The sequence below is a fragment of the Poecilia reticulata genome, chromosome 7 (genome assembly GCF_904066995.2).
Source record: "Poecilia reticulata chromosome 7, P_reticulata-male-v2, whole genome shotgun sequence".
Taxonomy (NCBI): domain Eukaryota; kingdom Metazoa; phylum Chordata; class Actinopteri; order Cyprinodontiformes; family Poeciliidae; genus Poecilia; species Poecilia reticulata.
This window is the reverse complement of record NC_088836.1, coordinates 7,837,849-7,853,110: the sequence shown is the minus strand read 5'-3', so window position 1 is coordinate 7,853,110 and position 15,262 is coordinate 7,837,849. Positions and strand designations below refer to the sequence as shown.

The 15,262-nt window shown below is 38.6% G+C and overlaps 1 protein-coding gene across 5 annotated transcripts in view; it reads right to left on the bottom strand.

Annotated features, from left to right (window-relative positions):
• The window catches only part of ttll10 (tubulin tyrosine ligase-like family, member 10), a 46,945-nt gene that overhangs the window by 2,514 nt on the left and 29,169 nt on the right, over positions 1-15,262 (bottom strand). For 2 of the 5 annotated variants that reach the window (XM_008413045.3, XM_008413048.3), the window contains exons 1-10: positions 7,865-7,945; positions 7,685-7,778; positions 6,097-6,369; positions 5,308-5,461; positions 5,019-5,137; positions 4,790-4,910; positions 4,166-4,269; positions 1,730-1,916; positions 1,354-1,525; positions 613-753 (exon numbers count right to left, since the gene is read on the bottom strand). In XM_008413045.3, the coding sequence (XP_008411267.1) occupies positions 613-753; positions 1,354-1,525; positions 1,730-1,916; positions 4,166-4,269; positions 4,790-4,910; positions 5,019-5,137; positions 5,308-5,461; positions 6,097-6,352 (1,254 nt within the window). In that variant the 5' untranslated portion in view covers positions 6,353-6,369; positions 7,685-7,778; positions 7,865-7,945. Of the gene's footprint in view, positions 1-612; positions 754-1,353; positions 1,526-1,729; positions 1,917-4,165; positions 4,270-4,789; positions 4,911-5,018; positions 5,138-5,307; positions 5,462-6,096; positions 6,370-7,684; positions 7,779-7,864; positions 7,946-9,052; positions 9,162-15,262 lie in introns of those variants that run through there. The other 3 variants (XM_081608775.1, XM_008413047.3, XM_008413046.2) reach the window with 2 other exon arrangements.

Genomic DNA, 15,262 nt, shown 5'->3' with positions numbered 1-15,262 from the left:
AGTTTAGCTCACACCAGACTTTTTCTAAGTGAAACTTACAGTGGAATATTATGCCACTGCTATAAAAAAATAATTTGTTTCAAGGAATTTACCATCCTTGTCTCAATGCGTCAATGTCGTACAGATTTCATGTTCTACCTCTCTAGCAAAGCTAAACATTTTATCTCTTAAAGATAAACAAGTTCCTTTAGTGCTCTCTTTAAATAATCTGATGCATTAGTGAGTTTGGCCACATTTTAATGTGTCATAAAATCCATGATGCAGACACTCAGTGCGGTTATGTGACAAACTCGCATCTAGATTTATAACTGAGATGCATCAGTTTCTGAATAAACCATAAAATTATGGTTAATTTTACAGACCATGAAAGATGCCACAATCAAGGTTTAGAGTTTTTTTTAAGAAAGCTAAAGCTAAAAAAAAAACCCGGCTTATTACAATGCATGTCAGTATGGAGGAAAAACAACCTGTAATATTTCCTGTTTAGCCATAAGTTGATGACTCTTCATACAGAAATGAGCTCATGTAAAATCTCAATTAGCTTCCAGTGCCAACTACCACTTCTGTGCTGGTAATTGGTCCCTGAGAGCTACAGCACACCCCAGACCTCACCGCAAAGGCTCCCAGCACCCAGTCCCTGGGCAGACCCTTGGCAACCTGAAGCCTTTCGTTGACGTAGGCGTTGAAGCTCTCCATAGACCAAACAGTGTCCTCCTTTAGCTGGCTGTACAAAGGGTTTCTCTTCTGCATGTACTGGAGACAAACAGCAGGGGGAGAAGAGACACACAAAACAGAGAAGTGTAGGCAGCAACTCGTTTTAAAAGCCATTGAATGACTCAGTATTGTGGAGATGCATGTCTCTTTTTTTTATATCAGCTCAGATACAACACCTGGCAGAAAGTAGGATGTAAAGAAGGGAAGAAAACAAAGCAACAAGGTTTATTGTTGGATGAACGATTTCAGCTGTGTTCCACTGCGCAGCAAGTTATACTGGAGATCAGTATCATATATCTCTGTTAACCACTCGACAAAAATGTTCTTTAAAGTTATTTCATATTTTCCAGATTTCAAATAGAAAGCCAAGTCAACTCTGCTTGTATTTTTTTTTAATGCTTTGCTTTGGAAGTACCCAACAAGAACTTAAGACTTAGGTGTGAATTGAGTTGGGTTAGGTCTAATGATAGACTAGGATTAGCGTTAGGTATGTACTAGTAATGGTTAAGTTTAAAGTAAGAATGAATGAAAAATGAATGAAAGTCAATTCAAAGTCCCTGTGAAGTTAGAAAAACACATACTATGTGCGTGCGTGCGTGCGTGCGTGCGTGCGTGCGTGCGTTTGTTTGTTTGTTTTACCTGGTTGGTGAGATGAGCAGAGAGGTTTTTGGATCTGGGATCGTAGACGTCACACGTCAGTCGGACATACCCATGACGAAAGAAGACCATGTAGGGCGCAGTGGAGGCAATGAGAAGGTAAGAGCGCACATCAAACTTTCTGTCATTTAGTAGAAGGGGTTTCTGGATGTAACTGGGAGAAAAAATATTGTAAGATGCTACATTTCATTTTTACCAATGTGGCCTTTAAAAAAAGTGTGTTAAATATATTGAAATGTATTTAAATGTAGTTTTTAGTTGTATGACCATGGCTAGAAGTAGAGAAAGGGATTGCAGTCAATCCTTCCACTTGTAAGGCTAATTTGTTTCACACTTTGACAACCGGGGGTTCACCTACCGCTGGACGATGTGGGGCTGAATCCGGCGGTGAGGCGTCTTGCGGTCAGTCTGGAGCTCCTCCATCTTCTGTAGCTTCAGTCTGAATTCGGCCACATCCTCCTGGTTCTTCAGGAGGAAGATTCCTTTCCCCCGGTTCAGGCCCGTGGGCTTACAGATCCACATGCTGCTCTCTGTGTTCTTCAAGTCTGCCACCACAAACACAGCCACATCAATTACCCGTCAACCTGCTATTAAAACAGTTTGTTCTTCTGTTGTACAGGAGCAGGCATGTCGGGGTAATTGTTTATTATATTTTGTCCTGGAGCTGTTTCAGTTGCTCCTGTAAGTATATGAGCTTGGCACTGAATGAAGCCTCTTTAGTTTTGCAGTCAAACATGAAGGATTAGTCAAAGTCAAGCCTTTTCAGGTACAAAACATGTCAAATTATTACTGTTTTAAATAATACTTTTGTGGTCACTTTCCAAAATAAACACACAAAACACAAATCTGAGGAGAACAGTAATCAGGTAAACCAGGAGTGGAAGATTTGATTTTGAGTTAAGTTGTAATTGTTAATGCTTCTTACATTTTACTGCTGTTTTGCAGACTTTTACTCTAAAATTACAAACTCTGCTTGTGGGAGCTAAATCTGTTTGTGAGTTAGTTAATTTCTAGATTTGAATCTCGTCACAAAGACAATCTAAAGATCGACAGACAATTTCTTTGACTGCATTGCTTGCGATGGATGTTTAAACCACATGCACAGTCAGCTGTGAAACCAAGGACAAAAATCTATCTTTCCATGTTATTTTTGATAAATGGAATTTAACATCATTCAATTTGTCGCAACATCTGTTATGCGCGTTTGATGTTTTCTACTCTTGCTTTTCTTTTTCAATCAAAAACAAGAGTACACTTACTTAAATACTTATTATGCAACTAAGTTTCAATTCCCAACACGTCATCTGAAAGCATGTCACAGAAAAAGTTATTGAAATCCACATTAATGCTTCGTATCAAACAAGGCAACAAGTTTAGTTCATTACTCAGATTAGTTTGAAAAGTTTCTATCTAAAGAAATACACCAAATTGTATCAACAAGTACAAAAAAAATTAAGCAAGTGTTATTATTTTTGTTAGTATGCGATACAATAACTTTGAGAGAAAAGATTTGAAATTATGTTGCAAGCATTTAGAATGGTTTCTGAATTTACTTTGTTACTTATAACTTTATAATGAACCACTTTTAGAGGGGATTTTCAGGGTCTTTGTTTCCAGCCAATTTCTTCCCATTCTTCCAGCTGGATTTATGACAAATACAAGAGGTTACAGTTTAATAGACAGAAACCGTCACCTCACTGCTATTTGTTGAAAACTTGGCATAGAGTAAATAATAAACCGAAGAAGGATGGCATTTGTCAGGTCTCGTGTCAGGTTTTTCATTTTTTTGTTTTAGTTTATTAAACAACATTCAGGTAACAGTTATTCTGCTAATTGCAACATTTACGTATTCTATCTTCTATGTGTCCACTTACTCTTGCTTATTCATATTCCTGGTTTTCTTAAGCAAGCACAGCACAGAACATGAAAGGGCAAGGCAGGCTGAAGAAATGGGTTTTAGGATATCTGCACAATACTTTGGAAATGTACAAATGCTAAAGCACATGCACACTGAGAATTTTCTTCTTAATGGAAAATCGTAGCTCACAACCACCTGCACACCTTTGTTGCTTATTTCACAGTGCAGAATGTTTAATAAGAGACTTGTGCAGAGACTTCAGCGAAAACTGTTTTACATCTTTAACATTTATAGTCTGACTTTGTTCTTTTCATCTTTTATTCTTCTTCTCTTGTCCATCCCATCCGTCAGCCAGAGATCTAAAGCAGCTGTTTGAGTCCTTCTCCTGTTTGCTCAGTGATAGCTGTGTTTGACTAACCTGTACTCCACTTAGCACAATGTGTTTGTGATGAGCCAATCAATCTAGAGCCAGTCATTTTTATCTCCAGGTTCCAGCACGACATCAACTGTGTGGATTTTTTTTTTTTATTCTTATTATTGTGAGTTAGGAAAGAACTCCACCTGCTTCTCATAGCTTTGTTCAGCGCGGCAGCAGTGCTGCATTCAGGATCTTCTTGTTTGTGTCTCAGCCCTGCCCTCTGCTGACTCATCTCCATGGCAGCAGCATGCTACCCTAGTGATTTTATCAGGGCCTCATGGGAGGTGAAGTGCATTATTTTCCAACGTTTTCAACCCCTTGATCAAACACTCACCCAGGCAACTGTTGTCCTAACACCATCAAGAACAAACTTCTTTTCATTGTCATGTTCACAAGCAGTCATGTATGATTAATCTTTGTGAAATGAAGCCAGCAAACGTGGGGTATATCCAGTTTAACCAGCGAATAGTTGTCGTTGCAGCGGGACGTTAGGTTGATGCACGCAGGATGTGTTTTACCTGTTTCACCCTCCTGTGGGGCGATACGGGAAAAGAAATCCTCCCTCTCTTCCTTCACATCCATGCGGAACGTTGTGGGAATGAACTCCTCCATTTTAAGCCTCCTGGAAAGGACAATTTTTTTTTTTAGCAAATAAAAATCTGAAAAAGTGTGTTGTGTACTTGGTCGGATCCCTTTAATACACCCATCCATCCATTTTCTTTGCACCCTTGTCCCTTAGTGGGGTCGGGAGGGTTGCTGGTGCCCATCTCCAGCTAACGTTCCGGGTGAGAGGTGGGGTCACCCTGGACAGGTCGCCAGTCTGTCGCAGTCCCTTTAATCTGATAACCGTAAATAAAATCTCAGCCAATCCATTTCCCACAGTAGTCTCTAAACTAGTAAAATAAATAAATAAAATCCACTTGTGAGTATTTTCATCTCAGTATAAATCCAGCACATAGCTCAGGGTCTTTTCACACCTAACAGTCTGGTAGACGCAGTTCGACTGAGGACCAAAATTTGCAACATTTATTACATTTTCAGCTGGTGCAGTTCGCTTTCACACAGCACTTTGTCAAACAGTCCAAACCCTTTGAAAAGCCTGCTCCCCCAAATGAAAGGGAAAAACTGGCTGGTTGGTTTACCTGTGTCCATTTTTGTATCTGATTTTGCTGGTTATTCTCTCAAATTCTCGCAGACTGTTTAGGAGGCCGATTTTAGTGGTGAGAACCATGTTGTTCGGAATCTGGAACACTAAGTGTCTACCTAGAAACAAAATGTGTGAATTTATCATTTTAGTAACGTGTGTGTGTTTTTGTGTTTTAGTACAGTTTAAATTGAGAGTTCATCTTGTATTGTCTAGCTCTGCGCTACCTTGCTTGAAGCGGCTGTAGTTAATTTGAGATTTGGTCTCGCACCACTTGAGCCTGAAATCTTCCCTCTGCTTGTTATAAATTCTCTTCCATCCTCTCCTCTCGCAGTAGCTGCACACACTGCGAGAAATCAGCCACAAACACAGAAGCAAACAAAAAAAACAGAGGTCAGAGCGGAGAATGAGTCAAAACTTTTCCCCCGTTGCAATAAAACAAATGATTTTGTGACTTTCTAAGAGACTTTCATGTTGAATCAGATAATGTTTCTGTGTTTCACATCTCTTGCTCACATTTCAGCCCCATTGGTTCCTCCAAAGAAGTAGAAAGGCCCAAGTCCACGAGGCTCCTCTGTCTTGATGTCTTTGACCTGTCCTTTGTTAGAGCAGGGCCCCGGGCCCCTTGGTTTGGACCTGTGGAAGCTGCCCTCCACTTTGGATCCACCTGCTGTTTTAAAACATACAAAGAACCTTAACATTGCATATTTCAACAAATACATGCCATGCCTTGTAACAGTATGAATGTGCAAGTATTTCCACATTTTCTCACATCACAACAATCTTAATTAATTATTATTATTATTATATATTTTTTTTTTTTCAATTAAAATCTGAAAAAAAGTGTTGACCAGCTGCATTCTTTCTTCCCACATGTTGACTGTGGAGGAGCTGCAGAAATTCAAAGGTCTGGAAGATTTGTTAAAAGGACAAGCTCATCAAATCAGTTTTTTATGGAAGAGTCCCTGGAAGACTGCAACTGTTAAGCTGCTCAGAGCTGATCCTCTGCAAAAACACAAAGTCTTACCAAGTATATTTGCTCCAGTTTCTAATGTAAACATCTTACACTTGAAATGAGGCCAAACTATCTTACAAGTACATTTTCAGAAAGACACAGGAGATTGTTTTAAGTCAATAATTCCTTAATAAAGGTGGTAGGACATCCGGTAGGACATCCGGATAAATACTCAATGTGTTGACAGAATATCAAACTACTTGTAGAACGGCTTACTCTGCTCTCTCACACGCACGCACACACCCACACTCCCTCCCCCCCCCCACACACACACACACACGCACACACACCTGTCTGTCCACTTTGTCTCTTCTGCTTGACAGAGAAGCGTGAACGTCTCCTCCCCTCCTGAGTCAATGCCCCCTGCCTGTGGGCACACTCCAACCCTCCTGATGTCATTTCCGGTGAGTCTGAGCAGTCAGGTGACTCAGACTGTTCTGTTGTTGGCTCCTCCTTCCCTCCATAAAGAATCTGCTTGTTTTCCTTGTCCAGTCTGTCTTCGCTGTACATTTCCTGGCAGCGCTCAGATTTTATGGCCTCTTGCATAAGGACTAATAGACCTTCTGTATTGTTAAAATCACAAAGTTCAATGTATTTTATTGGGTTTTCAAGCAAATAAAAACGACATAAAGAAATGCATAGTTGTGCATTGGAGGTAAACTGATTGATGTTTCTTGGTTGTTTTGTTTTTAGACTGACATTTTTGTCTGTGTTCTCAGGAATAGCTGAATCAAATAGGTCTATTCTCTCCATTTAAACTATTAAATGACAACTATTTTTCATATTTTCCTCTATTCCTGTTCTCAGAAGTCACACATGGGTTGGCGTCTCTGTGTCATCTTCTTGGAAGGAGCCTCCAGCTGAGTCTTTCCTGTCAATACCTTCAGGTTTTCTTTCTCAGTTTGTCATGTTTTTCTGTTTTTAGGCTGACCTGAACTTTTTAATCTCAGAGCTTATCCATCTTGCTTTCTTCTTAAATATATTCACAGAAGGATATACTGCTCCCTTTATCTGCTTACTGTCTTTTTCCACATAGAAAGTAAAAGTACTCCTGGATCAGTTCTTCTGTGTTTTGTGTGTCTGCTCTGTCTTCCCAAACCTTCCATTGGTATAAGACGTCCTGGGGCTCTCAAAGTGCCAGTTTTTACTGGACATGCCTTACTACTATAGTAAATCCTTTTCACTGTCGCCACATGCATGCTCAGTATGAGTGACTGCTGCACAGTTAACATCTCTACGCAATTAGCTCATCTTCTTAGGTGGAAAACTTTTCGTTTGCCAATGAATTGGATTTGAATCCTTAATAACTAAGATGAATGCATATCATTGAATTAGAATCTGTGTTTTTGAATTAATTAAACTGATATAAACGGATCTTAAAGTGGACATTGTCTCATGTTTTTTTTATGTCTTTAGAGAGCCTTGAAGTGTTCAAAATTAAACCGAGCCCTATTTTGCCCTTACAGCTCTGTGCCCTGCACAGCTCTATGCCAAGACTTCATGTTCATCAACCCCTATCAAGCTTTTATATTTATAATAATTGTAGCTATTTTTCTGGTTCACAATTATGAATTGTTTTGTGTTGATCATTATGTAGAATCCCAATAAAAACATGAATCTTGCTTATAAGATAATAAATCTATGGGAGCTCCAAGTTGTCAGACAGAGAAGTGTCATATTTTGAGAAAAAAAAAAATTAAAGCAGAAAATTAGACTGACAAGTCATGATCGAATGAATTACTATATAGTGGGCTTTTACATTTAATTAACTCAAATTTAGAACAACTTTAAACATACAATAAAATAGCAGATGTTACACAAATTTAAAGTAAAAGTATTATAGAGATAGCTCCAACCAGCAGCACTGAGTTTACATACCTGTGACTCCATGTCTAACACGTCTTGAAGGCAGAGTTTATGGAAACCTCTCTAAGTCGATTCTTCTTCATCCACCTCCACTCTTATTGACCTCCTGCAAAACACAAAGAAGGGGAAACAACAAGCTTTGCAGAAAATCACATTTGAGGTCTGCAGTTTTACCCTCCAAAGTAAGCTAACCTGGAGGGCTAATGTCAACAACAGCAGCAGTTACTGGCTTTATGGGTCTCTTAGCAACAGTTGCCATTTGCAGAATGAATATTACAACAACAACACCTGAAGACAAACTCACAACTCATGTTTAATGTATTCCTTGCATACCCCCTGTCTAAGTTTAGCTTCATTCAATATTTATTTCCAGTAAGCCTTTGCTCTGTGAACCGTATGGTAAACTTAGAGGAGGGTGTCGATCAGAACGGGTATTATGCTGGTCCAGAGGGTTAAACAGCATTTTAACCTGCTCTTTAACACAGTGTGCATTATTTCATAAAATTGAAACGCGTATATGCCATGGATATATATATATATATATATATATATATATATATATATATATATATATATATATATATATATATATATATATATATACACACAGGGATATATATATCCCTGTGTGTGTGTAAATATATAATAAGAAACTAATTAAAACATAACTCCTAAAACATCAGAATCAGTTGCTGCCATTAATTTGTACTGATGACTCAGTTGACGATATCGTTAATCAACCTCTACTGACAAATTCAGAGCCAAGGTATGCAGTTGAGCAACATAGCATTTGTCTGCTAGCAAGGCAAATCCACTAATTCCCTTCTGTCTCTGTGATTTGACTCAGGAGGAAACACCCAGGCCCAACTACCGTTGGAAATTATGAATAATCCCTTCCCTTCCCCACAAAAGCACAATAATTGACAGGAGGCGGGCGCCTCTAAGGCCCAAAACCATGTAATTATGCATCCACTATGAAAAAGTCATACATCCAACAATTTTAGGTTCACATTGTTGAAAACATTTTGTGGATTTTAAATTTACTCAGGGCAAAACAAGTAAAATTGTTAGTTTTTTTCTCTGTACTTACTTTTATTTTTTATTTTTTTAAGAATTAGCGAATTTAGGACAACAACCACAAATATGCTACATTTTATTACTGCAAGGAATAAATTATTTTCCCAAAGCTTCATTTTAGAAAAAAAGTGAGTATGATGCGAGTCCAATCTTAAAGGGATGTGCTGCGGTTTTTAAGTTCTGTTCAGTTAATAAACTTGAGTCTAAAAAAACCACTGATTTAAATGCTATTTTGTGAGCCCCTAATGCCATCTTTACATTAGCATTTTAGCAGATGTTTACAAAAAACCAATGATTATTTACACAGGAAGTACAATTCCACTCTGAGCGGCAGCAGTAGCTCTGTTGCCCTCATTCACTCCAGCGTTTTTGGCCGGGAGAAAAAGCTTTTCTCTACAACCGTTCCTTCTGGGTCTGGATACTGTGCAGCTGGATCGGGTTTTTGTTGCCAATGCTTTTTATGCTTTGCTCTTTTGTTATGATGCGTAACCGTAGCAACAAGGTGGTTTACAACGTGGAGCAGTTGATTAACATGAAATAATATCACAACGTGAAATCAGAAATCCCAGAGTAGTTGAAAAGGAAGCGCTGCGGATGCAGAGCGGGAGCAAACGGGAGAGAGAACGAGAAAGTTCAAACAGACACACAGATCTGAACATTTACAACTCAAAGATCCTCATTTTGTCCTCAGACCTAAGCTTAGAGGCGCATATTTTAAATGACCTTTTGTGAAACACAATCTTGTCATTTTTGATACATGTGTATTATAGGAAATCAGGTGTCACTTTTAAAGAGTCACTGTTTTAGTTCTGTTTTTAAGCTTTAAAATGAAGAAAATAAAAAAATCGCAAAAAAGGGGATGATACCTTTTTTTCTGTTGGACTGCTTTGGACATCGGCTAAAGGGAAAAAAACCATCATGTTTTAGAGTTTTACAGCGCTGTTGGGGTTTTAAAGTGCCTTCAGCTGTGCCTAGATTTTAGTTTATTTCAGTTATTATTATATATATATATTTTTTGCATTATGTAATGAAATGTCTTGCGCTTGAGTACAGATGCAGAAGCACAGTTATTAGAGGCAGACCTGCCATGTTCCTGTTTAGCAGAGCTTTGTGTGGAGCCAGTGTCGGCCACACCTTGATAAAGAGCCGCCATCTGATAGACACACCGTGCAAAGTGCTGCGTAGGTGGACAAAGAGAACAGGCTTGTTTTACAGCCCCGTCGACCTCGTGCTTCAACATATGCCAGCAGTCTGTATGCATTTGTCTGGGTTAGGAAGAGATATCAGAAAAAACAACACCATTATGCGTTTATCTCTGTTATGTTCCATCAGGTTTGATGAGCTCAATGGCTTTAACTGAAAATATGTAAGGCCTCATTTAGAAAGGAGTTTTGAATTCAGTTTCCCATAGATGACTTTACAGACTCCAGCTTATCAAAGCAAGGGATTACTGTTGTAGTTCTTTAACTCACATCAAATAATTCAACCACATCAAACAGATTCAGCAACAACTTCTGGAGGGTGAAAATGTTGGTGTTCTCAGACACACTGATTATTATATGGAAACTGGGTGCGTGTGTGTTTCAGACCGTCTGTCTCGGGGAGGTTACGCTATAAGTTGTGTGTGTGTTTGGAGATTCGCCCATTCTCATGTCATCTCAAATGCCTGCGACTAGGAAGTGCTCAGCAATTACCGGGATGCAGCCTGCAGCAATGGTGTCCCTGCTCAGCCTATTATTTGGAGGGATTCTCCTTGTCGAGGTGTTATATTGGAAGACATGGAGTTGAGTTACACTGTAAAGAAAAGTCTGTCTCGGTAGGGCCTCCCTTTCCCCTCCTATTCATGATTTCCTTATAGAATTACACTGGGCAGAGCGTATGAGGCCCATTCTAATGGAAAGAGGGGGTCATTTTGTTCCCAGGGTACGCATACGCTTATTTCATCTTGCAAAAAAAAGCATAACTGCCATAGCAATAGTGTGCAAATGTTTTCCCTACACATGTTTATCTTGACAGTTTGTATTAATGCTGCTTTTTTGTGGGTCAGAAATTCCCGAAATGTGGGTATGTAAGTCTCTCCGATGGCTTTACTCTACTTCTTGGACTGAGTTTGTTTTCTGGATATGGCATGCCCAGTTGGTTAAACTTCTGAACTGATGTCATTGAATAAATTAGCTGCACCCTGTAGAGCTATGAAAAGACATATGAATCATAGATAGATGGAAATAGACTCACAGTTTACATCAGGAGACACTGGTAAATAACTAGGGCAAATATAACCAGGAGAAGGAAAAACTCCAGTCTTAGTATAGCCTCAGGATGCACCAATTAAAGTGCATGTGCACTGAAAGCGCTGAGCTTTCTACCAATGGCGGTTTCTGAGCAGTTCAGAGCTAGGTCAGCACTTGAATACTTTGCAAACATGAACTTTGAAGGAAATAGTGTTTGCCATGCTGCTCAAGTGAGTCTAATCTAACACGTTTTGCGACACACTCAAAAGAAAAGTCTGCGTTTTCAAAGGAAACATTAAAAATGAAAATAAATCCCTGTGCATTAAATTCACGCGTGCCATTATAGGCGAGAGAATAATGTTCAAAAATACCGTAGAAATGCAAGATTGATTTCGTTTATGATAGAAATCAAACCAATCAGTGACCATTTGGGTGTCACTAGTAATTTTACTAGTGTGCATTCTGCAATAAATCGGCGAGTTTGATCCAGAAAAGTTGCATCTGACTCACTCTAGCAGTTATTATTCCACAACCTGGAGCCATCCTTTCGTTCTTATGATCTGGTTCATATGTTGGATTTGACTACACCGTACGTTAAAGCTGAACACGTTGTACCACATTTTCAAGACGTCGTTAATGAAAAGCGACATAACCGTTAATAAACATTCCATGAATCTTTCTAAGTGTAGGGCCTACATATTATCCTTAAGTACATAGTTGAGATAAAACAACATAATGTGATTTTGCACTAACTATTGGTGTGGAATTACACCAAACATCAGCTAAAAGATTTCTGCACCCACTGGAAGATTGATTAAAGGAACAATATTTTGAAGTGGGGCTCTGTTAAGATTTCCACGTCATTTAATCATCAATATTTCTCCCAGTATCTTTACATTAACAAAATTAGTATTAGTTTCTGCAAATCAGAGTTATTAGCCTTAAACTGTGACCAACATAGAAAGTTACCATCAGGTTTATTTACATAGTGATCGGCAGCTTTCTACAGCCTAAAAAAGGACTACACAATTTGAACTACTGAAAAATGGTCAATATTAGCACATTTGATAAGTAAACATCTGATGGAAAAGTAGGTAATAAAACAATCAGTATAATAGCCTCTGGCTGGATGGGTCAAAAGGTCCAAACCCCAATATAAAACAACTGGACTTTTCTTCTAAATATTTAAATAGATATTGTACAAAAGAAACATTGTGTCAACAGGTCATATTGTTCAAATCAATAATTAAACTGAATGTGGTGGTGTTGCTTTTAGTTCAATCAGTTGCAACATGTCACACATTTGAGCAGACAGTTAAAACTAAAACTGGTTGAGCCAAAGATGCTTCATCAGTAAACTAAACTGAAAGAAAAAGTTTAAACCACAAAGATTATTTGATAAGGATAATGCAGAACCAGTTCTGTGTTTCAAATTAAATAACTTTGAAATTTAAGACAGTTTTTTTTAAAATATCAAGTTTCCACAAGATGCTAGATTTTGCAGTGATGTTGGTTTGATCTGAGCTGTGCTTGCCTGCCGGTAATGTTCTGCGATAATATCTGAGAGAAGTGAAAGTGAAACACAGATTCTTTTCTTCTTCTACTTGCTGCATAGAAAAGATAACATGTATGAACAAAATGAACTTTCCACGTTTAACCCAGGGTGAAAGTAGTTTTAAATTCTTGGGGGTACTATGACAAAAAATATATATATGTATATATATATATATATATATATATATATATATATATATATATATATATATATATATATATATATATATATATATATATATATATAGACAGATAGATAGAGTTTCTGTGCTGATTAATTTTTTTGCGAAGCAATAAAAGCTGGTAGCTCTTGAACTGCTACAGAATAAGGCTGTATTTCTCTCAGCCCACTGGCTGCAATGTTGACACCTTGAGATGCCATGAGATCTAAATTCTGAACATCATGGCATGGAGTGCATCCCAGTTTTCCATGTCTATTATATAACCATTCATTTTAGCTTTTAAACTGGTTCTATTGATTCTGTGTTCAGACAGAAGGATAATCAGTAGCCCAGCATCATGACCCGTTTGTTCTGAAGATCCTGCAGCTTCCACTTCTCTTCCTAACATGGCGCCTCCTCACCCTGACTCTCATACTGATAGGAGGAACCACAGAGCTCTGTTAGGTTAAAGCTCATCTTCTGAAGTTGGGATATTTTTCCTCCAACAGGTTCCAGAGGAATCACCTCAAACCAGATGTTGGACTGGATTTTATTTCACTGTCATTTGTGAATGTTAGAGCCTCATTTCAACAGTGTAGCTATAAAGATTGAAAAGGGTTATTATTTTGGAGAAAGTCTCATCAACATCAATATTTCCACTAAATATAAGGCAAAAAAAATTTTGTTTGATAAAGGTAAAGCCTCTCAGACTCTGAGCCCGACAGCACCGAACTATTTTTTATATTAGACAATTAATTTAATTTCACATAATTATTGCGATAGAAGCCATTTGTTTGTTAAATACTTAATGAAACATTATGTGTTTGATGTTTGTTGTATACTCACAGACTAACGAGATAATTAGTCCAAGTTTGTCGTTTATTGAAGGCTGTGATGCGCCAAGACAAAGGTAAAACAACCCGAACAGGTGATCAGCTCTAAACCACTCGCACCTTTTTACTCTCCGTCTCTCTCTGTCATTTACCTAGCACACCCGTTGCCATGGCAACCTCCTGTGCTCCACAAGCCGACCAGAGATTACATTAAAAACATAAAAACATAACATTGAGTCCGTTACGATATTAGGTTTGCAGGCTTGATATTTATTTTGCGATCATTAATAAGCGCTCCCCTGAACACAGCGGTGGTTTACTAATCTATTAGTAAGTACAATTTTCGTGTGTACTTTACTTAAGTAGATTTAATAATAGATACTTTCTACTTTTACTACACTACATTTTACAGTAAGTATCTGTACTTTCTACTTCACTACATTTCTACAAAACTGTCGTTACTCGTTACATCCAAGTCGCATGGACCTTACCAAGCTCCACCCAGAAACGCCCCTCCAAAGTCCCACATGGCTGCATGTCTCACAAACAAAGCCTCGCGGAGCTTAGTTTCTATGTGTAAACATGGCGTCTTTCATTTCGACTGACTCTCTGCAGAGTATTTCTGAGGCCCCTGTGGTATTCCCTTTAAATGTGAAGTTCAGGGACTTAAGGTGGCGCCGTAAAATCCAAGCAATAACGTGACTTACATGTCTGTTGTCACCCATCGCCTCCCCCTTTACTCGCAAGCGGAGTTCCAGACATGCGCAGTGGTTTCCTCTGAGCGGGAGAAGATGTCTAATCGTCAGTAATATAAAATCGTCAGTAATATAAAATTGTCAGTAATAATGCAGTGCTCTGCATTATGATGTATGCAGAGCGCTGCATAAATCATAAGATATGGTGACATGTAAAATCAGCAGCGCTTCGCTTTCACAGACGGTGGGGACTTCGTCCAACTTTTAGTGTCACTTGGAAGGAAAGCTTAAAGAAAGGTAAGCTCCATGGACGTGATGCTAGCAAAGCTAGCTGTACAGAGACACATATGTTGAATCTTCGATGGAAAAAAAGTTGTCACTCATGCGCTGAATTATTGTGTGGAGCTGTTGACTGAGGTGTCGCAAATATGGGACAACGCTGTGACCACAGTGCAATATAGTAATATGACATTCAGGAACGATCCGATTCTTCTGGACGGATCTTTACTAAGGTCGATAGGACTGAAGATTCACTGAGAGCCGTTCTCTGTTCTTGTAATGCTCTGCGTGCGTACACTGCAGTAGCTATTATTATTTTATTTCATTAAAAAAATATACATATATATATAAAATTGGCAAATAAATAAAACAAAAACGTAAGAACGCAGAGCATGCTGCTCTTTGTTTTCGTCACCTGGTGGCAGACGTTGCAGCAGGAGGGAGGAAGAGAACAGTCACCTCCTTCTTCTTGGTTACTTCTTGCTTATTGCGCCTTGGACAGTGTTCATAGTTTAGCGTTGTTTACCGTTAATTGCTATGTTAAATAGTGCAGACAGTTGTGGTTTCTGACATGGGCAGTATGGGCAACCACCCAGGGCGTTATCTTTTTTTAGGGATGGCAGGAGACCTCTGTGTATTGTGGCACAGAGATGAAAGCAAAACAGAATGAAGAAGAGTTTGAATTGATACTGGTTAAAATTATTTCAGCTCTAATTATTTAATTTCTAGGTGTTTTTATGGGAATGTGGATCTTTCAGAT